Source organism: Carcharodon carcharias, chromosome 1 (genome assembly GCF_017639515.1).
Source record: "Carcharodon carcharias isolate sCarCar2 chromosome 1, sCarCar2.pri, whole genome shotgun sequence".
Taxonomy (NCBI): Eukaryota; Metazoa; Chordata; class Chondrichthyes; order Lamniformes; family Lamnidae; genus Carcharodon; species Carcharodon carcharias.
The window spans coordinates 101,671,971-101,698,256 of NC_054467.1; the positions used below are offsets into that span (position 1 = coordinate 101,671,971).

The window sequence follows — 26,286 nt, forward strand, 5'->3', positions numbered from 1 at the left end:
CAGCTCTGGAGCCTTGGCAGCACCACCAGGAAAGATGGGCATGGCTGAGGCAGGTTGGGGACTGCAAGGACACCTCAACATGGAGATGGGAATCAAGGATTATGGGGAAAAAGGCAGGAGAGTGGAGTTGAGGATTATCAGATCAGCCATGATCTCACTGAATGGCAGAGCAGACTCGATGGGCTGAATGGCCTACTTCTGCTCCTATGTCTTATGCCCTCGGAGGCATGAATCAAATCAAACATGTTTGAATTGCTTTAATTATACAACTTTCGGATTCCATCTTCAGTCTGCTCTTTAACATCTGATGGGTAGGCCAAACAGAAGTAAGCTCTGGCCAAGTTGAACAACTGGCCCCCATCTAATCTGGCTCTGCTGGGGCTATTTTGTAACATCACCTACAGAACTGATTCAACATCTGCATGCTTACTTCATCTGGGACATCAACACTACTGGAAAATCGAATCTTACATCAATGGTCTTCAGCCAGCTAACCTCTGCGAAAGAATTCCTTATTGGAATTTGATTCTGGACCTTAGACTCTCATGAAACCATAATTCTTACTTTTATCGTGGTCTCTGCCCTGAACCCCTTTCTTTCCCTTATCTCTCCTTTATTGCATGAATACAAAAAAGGGTGGACATCACGAAACCCCTTTTCCCATGTTTGGTGCATGTACGTGTGTGTGTGTGTGTGTGTGAATACGTGTATGTATAAAATAAATCAAGCCTATTATTTTACCTTATCTCAAGTTTGCTGTGGAGTTTAATAGAGGATTTAATCACTCCAAACCGAAGGGTTGGGGAACATAAGCCACCACTTATAAAAGGGAGAAATCAAAATGCAAAAACATTTTTCTGTTTATGAATGGGTATTGAGTGGTGAAATCAGGGTTAAAAGCAAAAAACTGCAGATGCTGGAAATCCAAAACAAAAACAAAAATACCTGGAAAAACTCAGCAAGTCTGGCAGCATCTGCAGAGAGGAACACAGTTAACGTTTCGAGTCCGAATGACCCCTCAACAGAACTAAGTAAAAATAGAAGAGGTGAAATATCAGCTGGTTTAAGGGGGGGTGGGACAAGTAGAGCCAGTGATAGGTGTAGATAACGAAAAGATGTCACAGACAAAAGGACAACGAGGTGTTGAAGGTGGTGATATTATCTAAGGAATGTGCTAATTAAGGGTAGAAAGCAGGACAAGGAAGGTACAGACAAGCCCTAGTGGGGGTAGGATGGGGTGAAGGAATCAAAAAAGGTAGAGATAAAACAATGGATGGAAATACATTTAAACTTCTGACTAGGCACTTTACAGCCTTCCGAACTGAATATTGAGTTCAACAATTTTAGATCATGAACTCTCTCCTCCATCCCCACCCCCTTTCCGATCCCCCCCTTTTTTCCCCAATAATTTATATCGATTTTTCTTTTCCCACCTATTTCCATTATTTTTAAATGTATTTCAATCCATTGTTTTATCTCTACCTTTTAGCCTTTCTCGATTCCTTCACCCCACCCCACCCCCACAAGGGCTATCTGTACCTTGCTTGTCCTGCTTTCCACCTTTAATTAGCACATTCCTTAGATATCACCACCATCAACACCTCTTTGTCCTTTTGTCTGTGACATCTTTTGGTTTTCTCCACCTATCACTGGCTCTACTTGTCCCACCCCCCTTAAACCAGCTTATATTTCACCTCTCTTCTATTCTTACTTAGTTCTGTTGAAGGGTCATTCAGACTCGAAACGTTAACTGTGTTCCTCTCCTCAGACTTGCTGAGTTTTTCCAGGTATTTTTGTGAAATCAGGGTTGTTCTAAATTAAACCCCCTCCTGTCTGTAACAATTCCAATATCCAAGTCATTAACATATGTAAAAAAAAAACAATGGTCCGAGCACTGAACTTTGGGGAACACTACAATCTGCTATGCTCCAATCTGAAAAATGATTTATCATGACACAAAGCTTTCTGTACTTAACCAAATTTCTTTATCCAGCCTGACACTGACTTTCCCATTCACTGAACCTCAATTTTGTGAACCAGAAGTTAGTTTATAAACAATAGAGATTGTATTTTGATTAAGTCATCTGACTTCTTATTTAAACTCCAAAGTTGATGGAGGTGAAATGAGATGAGCATCTAAAATGGTCAAGGAAACAGAAAAATGGAGAGAAGCTAAATATATAGAAGATAAATTAATACATTTACTGTTTCAGATTTATCAACACTTACCTCTAATAGCAGGTCTATGAGAGTAGTTTGTTTACTAGCAGGTGCAAGACACAGATTTTCTATCACGAGGACACGCATGAAGTCAAACACAAACTTCCTGGCAGGATGGTTGGTGAGGAAAGTCTTCGCGCCCACATTACAATATTCTGATTGACTCCTGTTCATGCCAGTATCACCTGCAAATGCCTTAAATTCTTCAGCAGGAGAGCCAACTTCATCATCAAGATCACTCACCTGAAGAAAGACGTCACATCATTTTACAACAACAACTTCTATTTATAAAGCATCTGTAACGTAATGAAACATCCCAAGGTTCACAGGAGCATTATAAAACAAAGTATGACACACCGAACAACATAAGGAGATATTAGGTCAAATGAACAAAGCTTGGTCAAAGAGGTAGGTTTTAACAAGTGCCTTAAAGGAGGAAAGTGAGATAGATAGGCAGAAAGTTGTAAAGGGCACGGGGCCTAGGCAACTAAAGGCACAGCTATCAGTGGTGGAGCAATTAAAATTGAGGATGCATAAGAGGCCAGAATTAGAGGAGCGCAGGTATCTCAGAAGGTTGTGGGGCTAAAGGATATTATAGAGATGGGGAGGGACGAAGCCATGTCGGGAATTGAAAACAAGGAAGAAAATTTTAAAATCAAGGGGCGATTTTGGTGGTGGGGTTATTTAATCGGGTAGGAAGGTAGTGGGTGGGAACCCCGCCATCTTCCTATGTCTGCCCAGATTAAGTTTGTGGCAGGCAGGCTCGTGGACAGCTTTTCTACCCTGCCACCAATTGAGGCCCTTAAGTGGGCAATTAATGTCGTGGGGTATTCACCATGTGGGAAGCCTATAAAGCAAACCCTTGCAGGCTTCAGGAAGGTCCCTCATTCAAAAGCACTCAGTGCTTGATCTAGGGGCCTGGCGTTGGAGAGGCGCAGGTGGGGGGGGGGGGGGGGGTCCACTGAGAACCACCCCTTGCCCTTGCTGGCAACCCCTCCCTCATGATCCGTGATCCCCCACTTAACCTGCAACCTGGATCTCTTGACAATCCTGGGCCTTGGGTGATGCATTACCAGCAACAGCTACTGAGCAATGAAAAGCTGCTGGCCTCTGCTCTTGGCTGGTGGGACTTATGCCCCCAAGGTCTGCGATACCAGGGAAGACCTACCACTGCCCAATTAAGTGCGTCATTGGCACTTATTTAGGCAGGCCTTCTCAAAAAGAGGTGACACAGAGCTCTAGCTGGCTCTCCAGCTGTTGGGCGAGACCCCCATCCCCTACATTAAATTTCAGCCATGATGTTGCTCGACTGGGAGCCAATGCAAGGCAGCAAGCAAATGGGTGATGGGGAACAGGACTTAAGACAGGGGCAGCAGAGATTTGGATGACCTCAAGTTTACGGAGTGTAGAATGTGGGAGACCTGCCAGAATTGCTTTGGAAGAGTCGAGTGCAAATGAAGGCATAAGGGTTTCAGCAGCAGATGAGTTGAGACAGGAGCAAAGGTGGGCGATATTACAGAGGTCTTAGTGATGACATGATTAGGAGATCAGAAGGGCATCTCAGGATCAAATGTGACACCAACATTGCAAACATCCTGATTTAATCTCAGACTATGGCAAGGGAGGGGGATGGTGTCAGTGTCCAATGAACAGAGTTTTGAGCGGAGACTGAAAACATTGGCTTCAGTCTTCCCAACATTTAATCGGAGGAAATTTCTGCACATCCTGTACTGGATGTTGGATAATCAGTATGATAATTTAACAACAGTGGAGGAGTCCAAACTCGTGATCTCTAGTACCTAGAAGGATAAGGGCAGCATCTGTGTGGGAACACTACCACCTGCAAGTTCCCCTCCAAATCACAGACTATCCTAACTTGGAACAACATCGCTGTTCACTGTTGCTGGGTCAAAATCCTGGAACTCCCTCCCCATCAGCACCATGGGTGTTTCTATAACACATGGGCTGCAGCGATTCAGGAAGGCAGTACACCACCACCTTCTCAAAGACAATTAGGGATAGGCAATAAATGCAGGCCTAGCCAGCGATGCCCACATCCCATGAATGAATAAAAAAAGTCAAGAGAGGTAGCGGTGAGGTGGAGCTGGGTGTTGTTAGCATACACGTGAAAACCAATGCTGTACCTTCGGATGATGTGGCCAAGGGCAGCATGTAGATGAGAAATAGGAGGGGGCCAAGGATAGATCCTTGGGGGACACCACAGGTAACAGTGTGGGAGCAGGAATAGCAGTCATTGCAAGTGATTCTCTGGTTATGGGTTGCACAGATAAGAATGGAACCATGTGAGAGCAGTCCCACTGACCCAGATGACAGTGAAAAGCCTTTGGAGGAGTATAGTGTGGTTGACCATGTCAAAGACTGAAGACAGGTCGAGTAGGGTGAGGGGGAAGTTTTATCTTTTGTCACAGTCAATAGATTCTCATTTGTGACTTTGCTAAGAGCTGTTTCAATATGGTGGTGGAATGAGAACCTGATTGTAGGGATTCAAACATGGAGTTCCACGAGAGATATGGGAGGCAATAACACGTTCAAGGACTTTGGAGAAGAAAGGAGGTTGAAGATGGGATAGTAGTTTGCAAGGTTGGGGGAGATAGGAGAGAATCTAGAGAAAGAGATTTCAGGGTTAGGCAGGTGGAGCATTAAAGTAAGTTTAGCCAGATGAGTTAGTGGAAGGGAAGGACTTAGCAGAGGCAGTTGATCAGATTGTCTCGATCTTAGTGACGAAGAAGTCCTTGAGCTCCTCACCTTTGCTGTTGGGGGTGAGGGTGGAGGGGACAGGGAAGGTGGGGGGTGTAAGAAAACAGTCTGCAGCAGAGAAAAGAATCCTTTTGTACTCCAGGATGATCCTGGAAGAACGAGCAGTTTTAGGCGAGAGCAGGGCCCGAATGTTTTAAGTGATCCAGCCAGATGTAACGGTGGATGGCTATATCAGTTGTGTGGCTTATCCTTTCAGGTTTGCAACCTTCGTACTGAGGCAACAGAGAGTAATGGCTTTACTGGGACTAGGGCATCAAAGGTAGAGGTGAGGGTACAGTTGAGTAAATCAGCAACTGCTGAATTGTTGTGGCAAACAGAGAGCCAAAGGCTTGATAGTGGGATTTTGAAAGTGCAGTTGGAAATGGGGGATAGCTTTTCCAGGTAGAGTTGAGGCAAGGAAGGGAGGTGTGGGTGGTGAGTCATACAGGGAAGTTATTAAAGATAGCCTTATCTGTGATTGATACAAAGGGACTAACAAGATCACGGGAAATGGCAAAGTCATGGGGACAACCATGCAAATGGGTTGAGGAGTTTACATGGAGTGAAAAAGACGGCAGTGAACTCAAGAGGAAAGAGAACATGATGAGATGGAGGCTGAAATCACCAAGGATGAGAGGTCATTCGGTGCAGAGGCTGAGGGAGGAAAGCAGTGAAAATATCTCGGTGTTAAAATTTTACAGTTGTATGTCTTACAAGTGTGTAACTGAGATTGAATAATATTAATATTTACTAACTGGGTTTATGCAAATCAAATTTAATGTAAGTTTCATTCCCCTGAAACAGTAAAAACAAAGTTGCAGCAAATCAACTTACTTTAAGCTTGTTCAACATTTTTTTAACAAGTCAACAGGATATTTATCACAACAATTACATGTAACATCTGATTAAAGGCAATTTAAGTTTTACATGGTAAAATAGGGCATTCAGGCCAATGATAATTTACAAGCTGTGCCACTTTGGGAGAGAGGTGCAATTAGGCATAGGGAGATTTTTCAAGTTGAAGTAACTTATAATTACAATCAAATAATCAAACATCTAAAATCTATTATGGTGCTCAGTTATAAGACCATGGATAGCTACCCTAATGACAGCCAATATGCCCCTCTGCCTTTACCGAACCATCCGAAGTACTCAGTTTCAAGTAATCAATTGAATGGGAGTGACAGGGGGAGGTAATTATAAAAGTATTTCATTTGTGAACAGTACATTCAAAGTTTTTATCATGTGATTTTTATAACGCACATTAAAACATCTCTTTCTTGGCCACTTCATTAACTGACATCTTAATAAGGACTGTGGCCCTGGTCCAAACACAGCTCCCTTCTTCCAACATGTTTAATAACTCTGATTTTCATCCAGCCAATCAGGTCACCTTATCCACATTTAGTTCTTTATCAATGTATCTCATTACCAGGACCAGTATGAAGGAGACAGAAATTAATTATGTGGCAAATCAAAAATAACAATGTACTGTTGACAATGTCAGTAAGTCTTCATTTCATTCACTTTTCAGAACTTTGTGACAATGACTTGATCACTTAACATAAGTTAAACACGCACCATTTCCGAATAAGGCCTGATGTTAAAGGGAAAGACTGTTGCTGCAAAAGCACAAAGAAATTCTGGGCTTGTCCAAAGAGGAGCAAGATCTGGAACATTGTGATATAAGTATCGAAAAAACTGCATCAAAGTAACTGGGTATTCTCTAAGCCAAGAACCTTCTTCTTCAGACTGCCAGGGCTGTAGAAAGAAACAACATATAAGTAGAAGGAAAAATAAGTCTTTAATATTTAATGTTTTGTATAATTTGGCTCTCAATGTCTTTCTCATCAAACATGCCTAGATTTTTCAATCTTGATGCAGTTTAGATTACATTGTTTATTGGTAGGTTTCAGACCAATTCAAGTGGGAATGTGCAGCTTGCATTCAATTTTCTAAGGTTAGCTTATTTTTCGTTACTTAGGGTGCGCATCTTAGCAGATACAGGAAGTATACCAGTAATAGTATTAATTAATGAAAGAAAAATGTTAAAATAGTCACAAAAATTCTTACAGCTTTAGAAGACAAATCTGCTAGCTACCTTTGACAATACTGAAGAAGCACGGCACAAAATAATGGCAGGTAAAACTGAATTAACATGAAACTCCAGCTGCACACTAATGAGTAAAATACCCAATTCCTATTTTACAGTCTCTAAGTGGAGATAGTGCTGGATGAGGAAAGGTTTTCTTTGTGCAACTCCATGCAGCATGCCTTATAAGGAGGGGAAGCAAGCTTCAGGTTGTTGCTGGTTATTTCTGCGACAGCCTTATGCTGAATGATCATTGCAGCTATCCTTGTAGCAGATAGCAAGGCTCTGCATCTGATCCTTTGCTGATTCAGAACCTGTGGAGACAGTGCGCTATTGGCATTGCCAGATAAGTGCACCAGGGCCTGCAGATAGAATTGCTGGCATTTTGGTGATGCATTTTGGCATTTGGTTGTCACCAAATTATAGTACTTCTGAGGAAGTATGGCTGGTAGCCATAGACATAGTGGTGCTATTAGGTCTGCTATCCCACTTTCCTTTGAAAAAAGGAGCCCCATATGCACTAATTGGCCAGAATCTTCTGGCCTGTGTCAGCCATCTACCAACCTGCACAATCTTATGGGAGGCGGACAATTGACACGTCGTTTCCACGTTTGCTGTTCAATTAGGGACAATGGGTTGTACATGGATGTGAGTCAGTCAAAAAGCCTGACAGAGGGCTGGATGGCTGGCAGTCCCACTGGGAGTTGTAAGTACTGCTGAGGAACAGGGAGACCTAGGACGCTCCTTGAAATCGAACTGGTTACAAAAGAGTCCAGATGAACTAATAATAAAACAACACTCAGAACTATGAGAGTCCTCAGTGTGGAGCAGTGCCAAGTTTCTGACAAAGCAAGAAAATGGCTCTTAATTGAGGCCTTAATCACCTTGACTGCCTGCCTCCATTGAGCATGTTGCTGATTCCAATGGCAGCTTGCCTTGGGAAACTCTTCTGGAGGCAGGGCCATGTCAGGGAGCCAACTCGCTGAGATTTTCCCCTACTTTCCCAGTCCTGCTGCCTCCAAGTCCATCTTGAAGAGTGTTTTGGCCATTGTCCCCCAAAGTAAGGTCTCACTATCTCCTTCTGCAGATGGGGTTGTGGGTGGGCACAGGGCATCTTATATGTCTCCAAACCTGCCTGTCATAGGTCGCCAGATAATCATCTTCCAAAGAACTCAGATTGAGGGAATTCCCATTGGAAAATCCACTAATAGCAAAAAAAACCCCAATTTACAAAGGATCATAAGAGCTCCAGCGCCTGCAGGAAAAGAAACCTACAAGCAGTCAAATAGAAGATTGAAATATTAAAGATTAAATACATTTACCTGGGCTCTTGAAATCAGTTCCTATTACAGCTAAGACCCTAGTAATGATGGATACCTATTCCAAACTTGTGCAGTTAGAAATTATGCCCTCTTTACTTGATCAAAACAGGGCATGGAGGACAAACAGACACACTGCCAAATGAACATGTGCTCAAAGCTACTCAACCCTATCTCTAAGAAATAAAGCTACAATGTGAAAAGGATAGAGGACTGGTGGGAAATAAGCCATGCCCATTTTCAGGTATCAGCCACCTGATTTACACACTAAAATGGGCAGCAACAGAAAATCTAGGCTAATGTTAACAGACCAGTATCGATTCTAGTCTCAATATTAGATGAAACAACATTCTAAACCATATAATGCATGTCAGAACCTCACTCAGTGAATATATGTTTTAATTAGGGCAAGAGTGAAACTATTGTTGATTAAAAAAGTTTTCGATGCTTCCTCATGCAAATGCTTGAAACTGTACTTATACATTTTGGACTGCGGCTTTACATCAATCAACTGAAGTGAGGAAATCCCAGTGCCAATGGATGCAATAAGGTAAAGTGTGATATGGGTTGAGGCAGATTAGGCTAAGGTAATGAGCACTTATCTTCAAATTCATATTGACCGATCAAAGTTTAAAAGGTTTCACTATCGTCATTAATTTTATCCAAGTCTTTCTATGATTCATAAACTCAATTTAGTTTTTTACATACTTACAAGATTGAGCATACTCCTCAACATTCCCAACAATAAAAAAGCAGATTCTGAGCATACAGTGTGAACTGATGCAACCACTGTCCCACTCGAAGCAGGAACACCAAAGATAAATGTCCAGATGGAATCCAGATCAAACTGTATTAAAAAAGCACACGGCAATAAATTTAGTTACCATTTCAAACACTTCCTTCTTAAATCTATGATTAAATATGATGCTATTTAGCATTAAAATAATTTCATTATTTTTCAAGTAAACATACAAACATAGGACAAATGAACAAGGAGCAGGAGTAGGCCATTCAGCCCCTCGAGCCTGCTCCACCATTTAAAAGGATCATGGCTGATCTGATAGTAACCTGAAATCTGCATCCCGCCTACCCCCGATAACCTATTCACAAGCCACTTTGTTTTCAAGTCCCAATGATAGGAAACTAACTTCAGAGCTCAGGAAATTGACATTTTTATATGGACCAGCTGGTTTAGTATGGGCATGCACACACTGTTTGATAGTTAAATTTAGTTCTTATAGATTATTCTAGCCATCTTATGCAATGGTGGACACGAGAAATTAGCTTTTCATATTCACATTTTAAAGAATAAAAGTACTATCCATGTTGTTTCAAAAAGGGAACGAGTTGGCTCACCTTGTTTTCTTTGGGTAGACAAGTGACATGGGCAGAAGGGACAATATTAATTTCTATTTATACAGTAACTTTAATGTAATGAGTACAGAAAGTGCAGGGTGGAGCTTAAGAAAGCAACTAGGAGGGCAAAGAGGGGATATGAGAAAGCTGGTAAAATTAGGGAAAATCCCAAGATATTCTTTCTATAAGTATATCAAGGGGAAGAGGATAACCAGGGAAAGAGTAGGGCCCATAAGAGACCAAGGGGGCAATCTATGAGTGGAGCCAGAGGACATCGCTAGAGCTTTGAATGATACTTCACATCCATCTTCACCCAAGAGAATGAGGATGAAGGTATCGAACTCGGGGAGAGAGACTGCGAGGTTCTTAAGCAAATTGATATAGGGAGTGACAAGGTATTGGAGGTGTTGGCAGGCTTAAAAGTGGACAAATCTCCAGGTCCAGATGATTTGTATCCCAGACTGCTGAGGGAGGCAAGGGAGGAGATCGCAGGGACTCTGGTCCAAATTTTTAATTCCTCTCTGGCCATGTGGGAGGTGCCAGACGACTGGAGAACAGCTAACGTGTTCCTGCTATTTAAGAAGGTTTGTAAAGATAAGCCAGGGAACTACAGACCAGTGAGTCTCACGTCAGTGGTGGGGAAACTATTGGAGAAAATCCTGAAGGAGAGAATCCATCTCCATTTGGAGAGGCAAGGTTTGATCAGGGGTAGTCAGCATGGCTTTGTCAGAGGGAGGTCATGCCTAACAAACTTGATTGAATTTTTTGAGGAGGTGACCAGGTGTGTAGATGAGGGTAGTGTAGTTGATGTAGTTTATATGGATTTCAGCAAAGCCTTTGACAAGGTCCCACGTGGGAGGCTTATAAAGAAGTCAAATGCACATGGGATACAGGGTAATGTGATAAGGTGGATTCAAAATTGGCTTAGTTATAGGAGACAGAGGGTGATGACAGAAGGATGCTTTAGTGACTGGAAGCCAGTGTCCAGGGATCTGTGCTCGGTCCCCTATTATTCATTATTTATATAAACAACATAGATGACTGTGGTGGTGGTGGGGGGGTGGGGGGGGGAGTAGGATTAGTAAAGTTGCAGATGACATAAAGATTGACCGGGTGATTAACAGTGAGGTTGAGTGTCTTGGGCTACAGGAAGATATAGATGGGATGGTCAAATGGGCAGATGGAATTTGATCCTGAAAAGGGTGAGGTGATACACTTTGGAAGGAGTAATTTGACAAGGAAGTATTCAATGAATGGCATGACACTCGGAAGTTCTGAGGAACAAAGGGACCTTGGCATGTGTGTCCATAGATCTCTTAAGGCAGAAGGGTATGTTAGTGGGGTGGTGAAAAAGGCATATGGGACACTTGCCTTTATCAATTGAGGCATAGATTACAAAAGTAGGGAGGTCATGTTGGAGTTGTATAGAACCTTGATGTAGCCGCAGCTGGAGTACTGTGTGCAGTTCTGGTCACCACATTACAGGAAGGATGTGATTGCACTGGATGGGGTGCAGACGAGATTCACCAGGATGTTGCCTGGGATGAAACATTTAAGTTATGAAAAGAGGTTGGATAGACTTGGGTTGTTTTTGTTGGAGCAGAGAAGACTGAGAGGCAACCTGATCGAGGTGTACAAGATAATGAGGGGCATGGACAGTGTGGATAGGGAGCAGCTGTTCTCCTTAGTTGAAGGGTCAGTCACAAGGGGACATAAGTTCAAGGTGAGGGGCAGGAGGTTTAGGGGGGATATGAGGAAAAACTTTTTTTAGCCAGAGGGTGGTGACGGTCTGGAATGCGCTGCCTGGGAGGTGATGGAGGCGGGTTGCCTCACATCCTTTAAAAAGTGCCTGGATGAGCACTTGGCAAGTCATAACATTCAAGGCTATGGGCCAAGTGCTGGTAAATGGGGTTAGGTAGGTAGGTCAGATGTTTTGCATGTGTCGGTGCAGACTCGATGGGCCGAAGGGCCTCTTCTGCATTGTGTGATTCTGTGAAACATCCCAAGGCACTTCACAGGAGCATTATAAAACAAAGTATGATACCAAGCAACATAAGGAGATATTAGGTAAGATGAACTGAAGTTTGGTCACAGAAGTAGGTTTTAATGAGTGTCTTAAAGGAGGTAGAGAGGAGGTGAGGTATAGTGAGGGTATTCCAGAACTTGAAACCTAGGCAACTGAAGGCACAGCAATGGAGCAATTAAAATTGAGGATGCACAAGAGACCAGAATTATAGCAGTGTAGGTATCACAGATGGTGTGGATTTGGAAATTACTGAGATAGGGAGGGACAAGGTCATGCAGGGATTTGAAAACAAGGATGAAAAGTTTAAAATCATGATGGACAGTGACTCCCTGTCAAGAGACATCAGCAAGCAGAGGGCAATGTAGATCAGATAGGGAAACGGGGTTTGTGGTGAGTTAAGACAAGGTTAGGACAGTTCTGGATGACCTCAAGATAGGATAGAATGCGGGAGACGAGCCTGGAGAGTGCTGGAATAGTCAAGTCTAGAAGAATACTAGGCTGTAGCTACTTCTACCTAAACCTAAAGAATGCTGCTGTATGTTTAAGCACAAAAGTTAAACAGATGGAGCAGATAGCCATGCAATTTTCTGTGATGGTGCTTGTTTAATCTGCAGTTATATCTGAACTATTTCTCAGAGTTCCAGCAGCTTCATCCGGAAATATGTCAACTTCATTTGTGAGTTCAAGTAGTCTTGGCGTTAACAGCAACAGCTGACTGGAACTAACCTGCCTTATCTTGACTATCTACAAGAAATAACACTAAAATGCAACCGGACTTCCTGAAGGAGATATTATATTGATCTAATGACCAATTTTTAGTACAAACAAAACTTGAAAGAAATAAATAGCTTTTTTTGTTTTGATTTCAAGAATATTCCAGCAGCTCTGATATTGACTTCTGTTTGCTGCCACATTTCTCAATCTGCTCCACCCAATGTCACACAACCTATGTGATCCTCGTTGCAGCCTGGTCTCTCAAGTTATTTTTATCTTCTTCTTTTGGTTTCAAATATTTGAACTACCATGGCCTAGAGCATTCTCTAAAGCTTCTTCCTAGTTGGTGAAATTGAAAAGCTTCCGTTGATTTGTCTAAATCCACCAACAATAAAGAAGTTGGTTTTAATTTTCCAGATTCCAATGTTCACAAATGTGAAACATCTTGATTTTAACATTTGCGTGGAATCCTGTTATTTCTCAGTTTTACTGTTTTTTTCGTTCTGGAGGGGTGACGGGGTAGTTTGTGGGGTGATGGGCCTTTGTTGAAAGGCACTTGGTGCCTTATCGAGGGGCCCAGCATTGGGAAGGGTGTGGGGGGGAGCCTGGTGAGAGCTATCCTTGTTCCTGACCCCTCTCCCTCCTCCTCCTCCATGAACGCCACCCTGCGACCGCCTTCCTGCCATCACTTAGCTGTACCTGGGTCCTTCCTTGACCGGAGCTTCAGGTGCTGAGTATAGAAGAGCTTCCAGCCAATCAAAGGTAGGAAGGACTTCCACCCCCAGAGATCCTTGCCACTGGCCTGTTAATTGCCTGAGTGGCACAAGATTCAGTGGACCTTCCTATATAGAGGCAACGCAGGATGCCCCTGCCTCTCTAGCCGGCAGCCGAAACATCCATCTCCTCCACAAGATTAGGTCTGTTATAAGTAGAAGATTGCTGTAGACTTTTAACATTAAATGTATAGATCTTGAAACAATGAGAGTCACTTGTGTTCCTGTAGCATGTAGGATAAAATGTTTCCTGATCCATGTCAATCAGTGCAGAATTCAGATAAAATTAGAATTAGTCATTGATGCCATATTATGAATGAGGTGTAAGAATTTCTATCTAGGCTTTAAGTTAAGCAGGCAAATTATTAAATGTAGTCACAGTTCAAAGCACTTAGCACTTAAATGCATTGGATTGAAAAATAATTTGTGATTTCCTATTCCATTTGATTGCCATATAAAATCATTTTCATCCTTTAGAACAAAGAAAAGAACAAAGAACAAAGAAAAGTACAGCACAGGAACAGGCCCTTCGGCCCTCCAAACCTGTGCCGATCATAATGCCCGTCAACTAAAACATTTTGCACTTCCGGGCTCCGTATCCCTCTATTCCCATTCTATTCATGTATTTGGCAAGCTGCTTCTTAAACACCACTATCATACCTGCTTCCACCACCCCCTCTGGCAGCGAATTCCAGACACTCACTACCCTCTGTGTAAAAAACTTGCCCCGCACATCTCCTCTAGAGTTTTCTCCTCTCACCTTAAATCTATGTCCCCTAGTAATTGACTCTTCCACCCTGGGAAAAAGCTTCTGACTATCTACTCTGTCCATGCCACTCATAATTTTGTAAACTTCTATCAAGTTGCCCCTCAATCTCTGTCGGTCTAGTGAGAACAATCCGAGTTTCTCCAACCTCTCCTCATAGCTAATAACCTCCAGACCAGGCAGCATGCTGGTAAACCTCCTCTGCACCCTCTCCAACGCCTCCATATCCTTCTGGTAATGTGGCGACCAGAATTGCATGCAATATTCCAAGTGTGGCCTAACCAAGGTTCTATACAGCTGCAGCATGACTTCCCAGCTTTTATACTCAATACCCCTGCCAATGAAGGCAAGCATGCCATATGCCTTCCCGACTACCTTATCCACCTGCATTGCCACTTTCAGTGACCTGTGGATCTGTACACCCAGATCCCTCTGCCCGTCGGTGCACTTAAGGGTTCTGCCATTTACTGTATAATTCCTGCCTGTATTGGACCTTCCAAAATGCAATACCCGCATTTGTCCAGATTAAACTCCACCTGCCATTTCTCCACTCGAGTCTCCAACCGATCTATATCCCGTTGTATCCTTTGACAATCCTCTTCACTATCTGCAACTCCTCCAACCTTAGTGTCGTCTGCAAACTTACTAATTAGCCCAGTCACATTTTCCTCCAAATCATTCATGTATACTACAAACAGCAAAGGTCCCAGCACTGATCCCTGCAGAACTCCACTAGTCACAGCTCTCCATTCAGAAAAGTACCCTTCTACTGCTACCCTCTGTCTTCTATGACCAAGCCAATTCTGTATCCATCTCTCCAGCTCACCTCTGATCCCATGCGACTTTACCTTTTGTACCAGTCTGCCATGAGGGACCTTGTCAAAGGCCTTACTGAAATCCATGTATATAACATCCACTGCCCTTCCATCGTTGATCATCTTTGTCACTTCCTCGAAAAACTCGATCAAGTTAGTGAGACACGACCTCCCCTTCACAAAACCATGCTGCCTCTCACTAATATGCCCATTTGCTTCCAAATGGTAGTAAATTCTGTCACGAAGAATCTTCTCCAATAATTTCCCTACCATTGACGTAAGGCTCACCAGCCTGTAATTTCCTGGATTATACCTGCTATCCTTCTTAAACAATGGAACAACATTGGCCATTCTCCAGTAGCCAGTGAGGATACAAAGATTTCTTTCTGTCAAGGCCCCAGCAATCTCCTCCCTTGCCTCCCTCAGTACTCTGGGGTAGATCCCATCTGGCCGTGGGGACTTATCCACATTAATATTCTTCAAGATGCCTAACACCTCCTCTTTTTTGATCTCAACATGATGCAGACTATCCACACACTCTTCCCTAGACAAATCAACCACTAAATCCTTCTCTTTGGTGAATACTGATGAGAAGTATTCATTTAGTATCTCTCCTATTTCTTCTGGCTCCACATACAGATTCCCACCTCTGTCCCTGAGTGGGCCTACCCTTTCCCTGGCTACCCTCTTGCTTTTTACATATGTAAAAGCTAAATCCATTCCTTAAATGACTTGTCTCATAATTGCATAAGTTGCAGATCCCTCTCCATTTCATCATTTGAGGACAAGATGGAATAGGAATTTCATATTATTCCATGTTAACTAGTTAATATGTTAACTATGTTAACTAACCCTTTAACACATACACAGAATCTTAAATGGACAAACCAAATGGAATACAAATTTTAAAATGAGTAGTGATTAAAATTATATGAATTACATATAATTACATGAATTACATACCTGCAGGTTTTCTGGCAGTTCAGTAACTGGCTGCTGGAGGAAAAGGGCCATCAACAGAAAATATAGTTCAGGCACATTGGTGTGTTTGGGTAAGAATGACTGGAGAATAAAGAAACCAGGGACATGACAAGCATCACGGTTTATTTCACGCACTGTTGATCTACCGCCAGCAATTCTGCCAACATTGAAACCTGAAAAAAAAACAATTTACAGATATTTTTACATAAAGATCAGTGACTTTTCTTTTGCTACATGTTGTTTTCTAATACAAAATTATCTCTCCTCATTTGAGAGAAGCATCAGCCTTCTGTTCAATTCTTCATGACAATGTAGCATCGAACAGAAAATTTAAGTTGCTGTGAATTACTATGAAACATTTTATCCCAACATGATGTGCAGCTCCTACCTGCATCCAGGACATGCATATCCCAACTTCAGCATTTAACTTAAAAAATATCAAAGCTAACTGAGACTGATTTTCTTACACTTTCACATAGTACATTTCAATTGCTTCAGATGAGTCTTTTGATCAGTACAATGATATTACTACAAATTAACAGAAACTGTTACTCTGAGTTGAACCAGATTAATTTCTTTCTCTGGTCACATAGGGCTTCTACACTTAACTGGATGCAGTACCCCTTTCTTAAATTTGGCAGGCACTCTTGAAGAATTGCTGCATATTTCAAAGAACATCCTTTTATAAAGCGCCTTTCATATCTTCAGGACAGGACCAAATGCTGCACAGTCAATTAATTGTTTTTGAAGTATAGTCACCAATGTATTGTAGAGAAACGCTGCAGGGATTTGCTCTTAGCAAGGCCCACCAATAGCAGTGAGATAAACATGAATATGTTTTTGGTGGTGTTAAGGGATAACTGTTGGTCAGGGTACTTGGAGAAATTCCCTGCTCTTCAAAAAGTGCTATGGAACCCCTTATGTCTGCCTAAACATGCAGATAGGGTGCTTGGTTTAATGCATCATTCAAAAGATGGCACTTCCTGCAATACACCACCCTTTCAGTTTTAAGCTGAAATGTCAGACTAGGTTACATTTATTTGTTCGTGGGATATGAGCATCGCTGGCTAGGCCAGCATTTATTGCCCAGCTCTAATTGCCCTTGAGAAGGTGGTGATGAGCTGCCGTCTTGAAGCGCTGCAGTCCCTATGCTATAGGTGTACCCACAGTGCTGTTAGGGAGAGAGTTCCAGGTTTTTAACCCAGCGACAGCGAAGGAACGGCAAAATATTTCCAAGTCAGGATGGTGATTGACTTGGAGGGCTACTTCCAGGTGGTGGTTGTCAGGAAGATCTAATAACGTTAGTGGAATTTATCGTAAAATAGTGATATCTGTGTCTATATATATGTGTGTGTGTCTGTGCGTGGGGGAGACTTAATTGGATTAAAGGCAGCTGGTCTGAAGGCTTTTATGTATCAGAAGATATGCTGGGTTTGAAATGTTAAGCAGGCAAACATGGGGGAAGTTTAGAATGTAAGGTGTAAAAGAACATTGCATTTTTAAATAAACAAGACTAGATTGTTTTCAAAGGAGGGGTGAAATGTGTCACCTAGTCAGGGTGAAGTGCAGAAACAGTGTGTTTATTTTTGCCAAGGATTACTGGTAAAATTGGTACTATGATAAACTTCTATGATCAGGGAAGTAAAGTCCAAAGACATCATGAAACAATGGGACTTTGCATTCAAAGGGGAAAAAATGTATAAAGGAGAGAAGGCTATGTGTAAAGGCAGGCATTTTAAGATTTAACAACTGTGAAGTGTCTTCAGCATCTATGCCTCAAGCAGCTGTCTACAAAGAACTGAAGTTAAGGAAACTCATTTTGAATTGAATTGTTCAGGGTGTCATATTTCTTTGCCTGGGTCTTTTAAAATCTGCATGTCTTACTGCTGCGCTAACGGAGGTGTTACTGGGAGTCAGATTAATTAGGGGATTTAGAAATTATTATATAGTAATTTGTAGAAGCATGCATGTGCTTAAAATCATTTCTCTTATTAATAGATGTTTAATCTTTTTTTGTAAAAACCTGTAAGGTTCGGTGGTCTTATTACCACTGAATTCAAAGCCCGCATCCTGAAATATACAAGTTGAAAAAATTGTTCTGGCAGTTGTCTTAAGTTTCCCTCTGGGATTTGAACAACTTGGTTGTGCCATAACAGTGGTGTTTCCAACTCTCTGCTGCCCTTGTCCTTCTAGATGGTAGTAATCGTGGGTTTGGAAGGTGCTGTCTAAGGAGGCTTGGTGAGTTCCTGCAGTGCATCTTGTAGATGGTACACGGTCCTGCCACTGTGTGTCAGTGATGGAGAGAGTGAATGGTGGTGCAGGGAGGGAGTAAATTATGCGCTAAAACTTTGAATGATACTGCATCTATAATCATTTCAAAGCAAAAATAATTTTCCTGTGCATTTTCTGAACATACAGAATTTACTACAGGTGAATGGGAAATAAGGTATAATATTAAGGTTACTTTTTGCGTTACAATTTACTCTTCCTTACCACAAAATGTTTGAAAATGTTAAAACATTTTCTTACTTTCTATTAAAAATGAAGTGTGTAGCTCTGCAACTTATTTTCACTGCAAGAAAGATAATGCTAATTTATTATCTTGTCTACCCATCTATTAACTATATGTCAAACTCTTTAATCAAAACCAATTTGAGGTTGGAAAATAATTGTAAGGTATCCCAACTAGTCAGAACATACTGCTGTACTTGCTGTCAATTTAAGCCAGTTTAAAATATCAGTTTTTGTGACAAAACAGGGTTCTAAATATTCAGGAGGTATGTTTATAAAGCAGCAAAACATTTATTTATTTTTTATAATGTGAGGGTCTCTGGCATGGCAAGTTTGTATTGATCATCTATGGAGTTAACAAAACTGGTTTGGGACTGGAGTTACATACAGGTCAGGCAAGGTAAAGATAAGTTTTCTTTCCCAAAAAAATCATTAGTGAACCAGTTGGGTTTTTACAACAACTTATACAACTTCGTCACTTTTGCTGATATCAGCTTTTTATTCCAGAATTTTTTTTTTCTATGAGCAGAATTCAAATTCTTAAATGGTCATGACAAGATTTGAACTTGTGTTATCTGGGTTAGTCAAGGCCTCTGGATTCCTCATCCAGTAACATAAACACTACACTATGGTACTCTGCATTTGATTCCTTTAAGAGAAACTACACAAAATATAATATACTCTATGTAATGCAGAAAGTAAACAGGCAATATTCCAGATGTATCAGCTACACTGTGCAATAGAAAGATTTCACACATACCTAATACAGTGCCAATTTTATTTGTGAGAACAGAGTCAGTCTGGTCGAGCCAGCCTCCTCCAGAAAGTCCTTCTTTAAACTTGGCAAGGATTGACTGGTTGCTGAGCAGTACAACAAGAATTCTCATTGCTGCAGTGACAGTAGTGGGATGTAAATGCTCTTCCATGAACATCAGAAGCCAGTCAAAACCCCAAATCTTCACCAATTCTTCACATGCTCTACAGTTTGATGTCGTAGGTGTGTTTTGAAAGGAATAAAAAAAAAATGACCAAGTAGGTTCAAACCTCGAGCTTGAAGAAATGTACATAATGTAGGTAAAAATCTGATTTAACTAAAATAATAGAAATCCAGTTGGATGTACAGCATTTATACTTAAATTTTTAAGCAATACCAAAATTATTAGCCATGAACCTTGGACATGGCTGAAGAATAGGTGGCCAGCTGCAAACACACTAAGCCACAGTTTCTCTGTGTTAAGCTGGCTGTTGGTATTTATGCATACCCAAGAGGTAAAACACTGTTGCAGCAATTAACAGCCAGCCCAAATGACAAGTTATTTGGGAAAATAGAGTGAAAGTCAATGTCGCAGCCACTGCCAATTAAGGTTTTTTAGAACAAAAACACATCATAACATTTATTTAATGAAGAAGTACTATATCTATAATTTTATTTACTTCTATGTTAAAGATAATTAAACTGATAAATTATGAAACAAAAAATCTTGTTTGAATGTTTTAAAAAGACCAGTAGAAATTTTTGAAAGGTGATTTACAGTGAAAATTGTCTTCAAATTTGAAATTCTCTCCCTATTTAATTCCACACACAGAAATCAAGCAACTCTTAATGCGTGATTTGTACTTAGCATGCAGTGCAATGGTAATAAAATTAGACAGTGAGCAGTGCATACAACACAAAGTTTTTAACATATATATCATATATGTATAATCAAAAATCACAGCAAATAATTTTCATGCACTTCAAGCAATACTCACTGTGGATTAACACTGTTTTTCTCTTTTGAAATATATAGTAGCTTTAGCAAGATATCCAAAAGTCTGTTTCTCAGTAGAATGGTATTAGCTGAAACAAGGCCACCAAAATCATCATCGACACCTGGTAAACATGTGAAATACATACATCTTCAAAACTGACCTGTAGGATGGACTTTTAACAAATAATATTTTTACTTTGGCAGGCTTGAAAGGATCGACTAGCTAACTACTGTTTCTATACCTGTAATAGTTTTAAGTAACATTCACAAGGAACTCTTACCATAATGAATGGTCAAATTTGGGTGTTGATGTTTTTTGTTCTTAATCATTTTAAAAAGTTACTGCAAAGAGACAATGATAGATGAGGCTTACAAAGGGAAATATAATGGTGAAGGAGATGAGAATAGGAAAATCAGGAAATAGATAAAAGACAGAAAACAAGGGAAAAAGAGATTGAGGAATGTCAGAGAAAGGCAAGACAAGGGATGAAGCTTTTGTTTCATTGCTGATGACTTAATCAAGGTAGGGGATCACAGGCATGGGAACAGAACAGGATACATAATAGTGGCATTGTCTGAAATAATGACAGCAAGATACAGGAAATAGCTCTCTCCACATACTCCCAAACCTTTGCCTAACCTCAGTTGAACATGTGTGTGAATGTTCTATTTTTTTTTTTATTAGACATCCTTATGAATTCTCTCAATGAAAACGTTCTCTCAATGAAAATGTAAAATTTTCCTCAATTGCTAGCAGCTTCATGTTGCCAGTTCATAGAATCTGGGTATAATATTGAGCCTTACTTGAACTTATTTCATAAGATATCCTTGCAGCTAGCAGAGGTTTTCTTCTCATCAGTCAGAGCTGGATTCAAAACAGGTTACATAAATGAAAGGGTAATGTCCTTACCAATCTCCTGATTTAGCTGGACCATGTGAAGCGGCATTCGACGTGGAAATGCCTGCTTCTTACTCCAAGGCTACCCCAAAGGACAGAAACAACACTACATTTCTCTTTTCCACCCTAACTACCCACTTAGATCTGCCTACTTCAAAATCCCCAACCTCCAATTTGGATTCCAAGTTTAAGAAAGTCATAGATTTGTCAGTTTCCATATGTATGTTGATGACAGTCAGCTTTACTTCTTTGCTCCATTTATTGATTAAAGGCTTATTCCTACTCTCTTCAAAAGCCCGGTCTAACATCCAAGCCCAGTTGAGCCGAAACTTCCTCCAGCTTCAGGCAGGCAACATAAGAATTGATGGAAGAAGTGAAATATGATCATTTCTATGTTGTCTTGGTCTTTCAGTAACTTCTTTGCTGCTGTCTCAGATTAAGTCAGGATATGCAGAAGATTGGTATAATGAGTGACTTTATACGTCCTTCACCAAAACTCTAATGACAAGATACTTATGGCTGAGCATTTTAATTCATCCATTTAGAAGCACACTACTGTACATGCACCACACCCAATTACAGCACCTCAATGTTTCTTGATATTCATCCTTCCCTCTATCTAGAAGTTGATTCCATCTGTTAATTAATGCTTTGTGTGAGGAATCTCTTGATGTCTATCTTATAATTACCGTTCATTATTTTGAACCTACTGCTCCATGTTCTACTCCCACAGTTTGAAGTAATAGCCCTGATTTATCTTTGCCACATTGTTTACCATTTTAGATACCTCTGTGAGGTCACTGCTCCAACTCCTCCATTCCAAGCTAAAAATTCTAACTCTCTCAAGTGTTTCTTTATTTCTCAGGCTCCTGATGCCAGGGATCGGACTCTTTTCTGGACCACCTCCAGTGTTCGAATGAACCTTACGGTTCAGTGCCCAAAAATGGACACAGTACTAGTGTGTGGTCTGACCACAGTACCATAATGTGACTGCTGAAATATATTTGATTAATTTGGCTACACAATTCAGCATTCTTCAAAAATGTCCAAGCAAAAAAGTTTCCCTCATTCCATCTTACACTTTTTATGTCGATTCACTGCTATTCTCACATTCCTCTCAAGTTGTATCTGTCATATAATTAAGTTTGTATCAAGTGATCTAAGCATAAATTACTTTAAACAAAGTACCCTGGCAGCTCTGGTCTACCTTTAAGCTTCTAATATTAGAAGAGTTAGACAGTTCAATCAGCATTTGGAGACTAATGAGCAGGCGCCTGGTTACATTTTTTTAATTCATTTGCAGGATGTAGGATTCGCTGGCTGGGCCAGCATTTATTGCCCATCCCTCCTTGCCCTTGAGGTGGTGGTGAGCTGCCTTCTTGAATCACTGCAGTCTATGTGGTGTAGGTATACCCACAGTGCTTTTAGGGACAGAGCTCCAGGACTTTGACAGTGACAGTGAAAGAATGGTGATATATTTCCAAGTCAGGACGTTGAGTGACTTGGAAGGGAGCTTCCAGGCAGTGGTGTTCCCAGCTACCTGCTGCTCTTGCCCTTCTAGATGGTAGTCGTCATGGGTTTGGAAGGTACTGTCTAAGGAGCATGGGTGAATTCCTGCAGTGCATCTTCTAGATGGTACACACTGCTGCTAATGTGCGTCGGTGATGGAGAGAGTGAATGTTCATGGATGAGGTGCCAATCAAGCGGGCTGCTTTGTCCTGGATGGTGTCAAGCTTCTTGAGTGTTGTGGGAGCTGCACTCATCCAGGCAAGTGTGGAGTATTCCATCACACTCCTGACTTGTGCATTGTAGATGGCGGACAGGATTTGGGGAGTCAGGAGGTGGGTTACTCGGCACAGGATTCCTAGCCTCTGACCTGCTCTTGTAGTAGTCAATTCAGTTTCTGGACAATGGTAACCCCCATGTTGTTGATGGTGGGGGATTCAGTGATGGTAATGTCAAGGGGCGACGGTTAGATTCTCTCTTGCTGAAGATGGTCATTGCCTGGCATTTGTGTGGCATGACTGTTACATGCCACTTGTCAAGCCAAGCCTGGATATTGTCCAAGTCTTGCTGCACTTGGACATGGACCGCTTCAGTATCTGGCGCTGAACATTGTGCAATCATCAGCGAACATCTCCACTTCTGACCTTATGATGGAACGTCATTGATGAAGCAGTTGAAGATGGTTGGGCCGAGGCCGCTACCCTGAGAAATTCCTTATATTATGCTTATATGTATGCAGTTTGTTTAACAGAGCATGCTGCAGATTCATTGATATAATGCGTAATACAATTCTCAGATAATGTACCAGTGCAATTCTGGTGGTTGCAGTACAATTGTAGCATTAGCAATTGTAGGTTGTTCTCAACAGTTGGGGGTTTTATTGCAATCCATTATGCAGTATACTGTTGATCCATAGTGTGCCAAATAAAAGAGGCTAAGTTAATCAAACAGCGCCTTCTATATAAAGAAAGATACAAACATACACAGATATATTGCTCACCTTCTTCCTTTTCCTCACTATTAGCTTCCATGACAATAAACTTCTCACAAACTGCAAAAGTGGGCAATGTGGAAGAAAGAAACTGACCAAACCTTGACACAAACAAAGAAACCGGAAGTTAGTAAATATTTATCTGCAATATAGGAATATCAGAGGCACTTTTAAGCATTTACTGTAATTCGTTCATTGTCACCACAGCCTTAGTGGGGCCACTGGCATTGTCTTTCTTCCTCTCTGGCTTTTTTCAGGTCTCCCTCAGTCCACATCTCAATGTAATCCACTTTTGCGATTTTTCTTCTTCCTCTTCTGTTTTTATTCTTAATTTTTCCTTCAATTGTTCCCAGGATAATGCTGTTGGGTCTTTGTCTCCAATATCCGTACTTGGTTATCTTATTTTCTCTAAGTGTACTTAGTAACCCTTTTGATTCCTGGACAATATGGTTAACTCTCAACTCCCCTCTGAAATGGCCTACAAGCCACTCAGTCCAACGAAAAGAACAAAAAATCTTCGGCTCTTGATCTATCCCAGTTATTTGTCTTTCTGTCCATCCAGCTGATTCTGAGGATCCTTCACTATACCAACGTTTCAAAAGCTGTTATCCTCCTCTCATTCTCTTTCTTCGGTGTCCAACTCTTGTATTGATAGAGTGCAACACTTCACACTAGTGACAGTACTAGATATGTTTTCAGCTTCATGCTGATGCCTTTGGAATTCCAGATGCTACTTAAGTCACTGGTCAGGCTTCTCCCTGTAGTTAATCTAACCTGGATTCCATTCCTAGATGTAACTTCCTTACTGTAATTAGGAGGGAAGAATCCTCCATTTATTAACATCCCAAAAATTGGGTAGGGGTGGGGGAAAGGAATTGCAGAAGAAATGAAAAGTAACCAGCAATTTAGATATTTCATGAAATGCTGCCCCTCAAGAATGATTTACCATGAAACCCTACAGTATGTGCATATAACACAGTCTCAGTTGCATTTTGCTTGCATTCAAATAAGCACTGAACTTAAGAGAATGTACAATTATGACAAATACCCTAGGAATGGAAGAGACCAGTTGTAGATTTAGAATACAGCTTACAGAAAGAAAGATTAAATTGTTAGCTTAAAAGAGCTTCAAGATATTAGGGAAGGTTGAAAAACTGTTTGTGTAATAATCCTTAAAGCAAATCATTTTTTTTTTAATGTGAAACTTTTATCACAGGATTGTTTGAAAAATTAGCAAAAATGCTATGTATTTTACTGAAGTTGGATTTCAATCTTTCTCTGTCTTGCTCAAGGAAATTCACACTCACATGAAGATATCCTTGTTGACATCTCTAAAGATGCAGCACAAAACTCTAAAGCCAACAAAGTAAATGTCAGAGAGAAACATCAGTTGCATACCTTTCCATTAAACTGAAATACCAACAATGCACCTCACTACTGTATTTGTGCAACTTTCATAATTTTTTCAGTGATTAACCTCTATTCTATACTTTCGGACATTATCAGGTGACACTTTTTAATTTTTTTGCAAAGTTGGAAAGCATACACAGTACTCAAATGGTTTGCTGTAATTAAATTCCTTGATTATTTCAGCATTCTTTGCTATGCCTGGACTCTACCTGAGCAGATCATTGCTGTTTGGAAAGCCTTGTAGCAAAAGGCTGAGCACATTACTGATAGCTGCAATGGTCGGCTGTGACAGGGACGTATCTCTCAGAGTAAGCAGTAGCTTTGGTATCAACTGGAATTCCCTCATTAGCTTGCCATTTCTAGAGGCCTCACTGTAAAACAGAATCAAAGCAACTCTTTATTCCTAATAATTGCCAACTGAAGTATAAATATTAAAAAAAATAAGTACTTTGAAATAATTTAATAATACCTTGATTCAGTAAGAAGTTCAATAAAGTGCTCAAATAATGACAGGTGAAGTTCATATGGTGCATTCAGCCAGACCTGTAAAAGTAAGGTCATGTTAAAAAAAAATCATTGAACTTAAATAAACCTTAAGAACATTCCTTGCCCATTTTAAGTAACTTAAATATATATCATAGATTAAAATTTGAGTGAGGAGCTGTACGACTGAAACCGTTACCGACCAGGACCACTGTCCCAACTAGTCCCGCAATGATCCTGCCCCAAATTTAAGGAAGATAGTCATTTGCATTAAACAAGTGCCATCTGGATCATTTATTGAAGGTACTGGAATTCCAGAGCTGCATCTTGCCAAATATATTTTCTTTGCTGAAAGATGTACTATGTTTCTAATGGATCGCTCAAGGAACAATTACAATTGGGATTCGGTATTGTGAGCACCATCTGCAGGTGCTGTATGGCAAGTACACTCGAAAGAAGTTGGAGGGATGTTAAGGCGAGCCTTACATTCCACCAGGAGCAGTGACATTAAAACATGGGGTAGAGAGAAGCACCCCCATCCCATCGGAATTCTGAGACTTGACACTTTTAATTGGGGTCAAAAAAGTCAAGGAGAATTGGTAAGGTACAAATCTATGTTGTCCTCTATATTCTAGGTTATTGTTGCACTACTTTTTACTCGTGTCTTACTTCAAAGTCGCAAAGCAAATCCTGAAATCCATTAGAATTAGGAATGATACTGGTCTCATGGCCACTGTCAACAGTTCCCACTAATGAAAACGTAAGATGGAGGATATGACTGTTCAAGAGAGTCCGTTTCTTCTTCAGCAGCATTGCCAAGAGCTAAAATAGAAAAAAAACACCTTAACTAGAAATTCCATCAATTCTATTTGGTAACAGGTATTGGTAAACTTGAAACGACAGTGTAACAGTGAGAA

At 40.9% G+C, this 26,286-nt stretch overlaps 1 protein-coding gene across 3 annotated transcripts in view; it reads right to left on the bottom strand.

Moving 5' to 3' along the window:
- The window catches only part of wdfy3 (WD repeat and FYVE domain containing 3), a 407,868-nt gene that overhangs the window by 172,557 nt on the left and 209,025 nt on the right, over positions 1 to 26,286 (bottom strand). For all 3 annotated transcript variants that reach the window (XM_041187506.1, XM_041187499.1, XM_041187492.1), the window contains exons 25-34: positions 26,039 to 26,191; positions 25,356 to 25,429; positions 25,096 to 25,257; positions 23,486 to 23,577; positions 20,083 to 20,203; positions 19,091 to 19,308; positions 15,802 to 15,992; positions 9,101 to 9,235; positions 6,559 to 6,738; positions 2,230 to 2,463 (exon numbers count right to left, since the gene is read on the bottom strand). In XM_041187506.1, the coding sequence (XP_041043440.1) occupies positions 2,230 to 2,463; positions 6,559 to 6,738; positions 9,101 to 9,235; positions 15,802 to 15,992; positions 19,091 to 19,308; positions 20,083 to 20,203; positions 23,486 to 23,577; positions 25,096 to 25,257; positions 25,356 to 25,429; positions 26,039 to 26,191 (1,560 nt within the window). The remainder of the gene's footprint in view (positions 1 to 2,229; positions 2,464 to 6,558; positions 6,739 to 9,100; positions 9,236 to 15,801; positions 15,993 to 19,090; positions 19,309 to 20,082; positions 20,204 to 23,485; positions 23,578 to 25,095; positions 25,258 to 25,355; positions 25,430 to 26,038; positions 26,192 to 26,286) is intronic.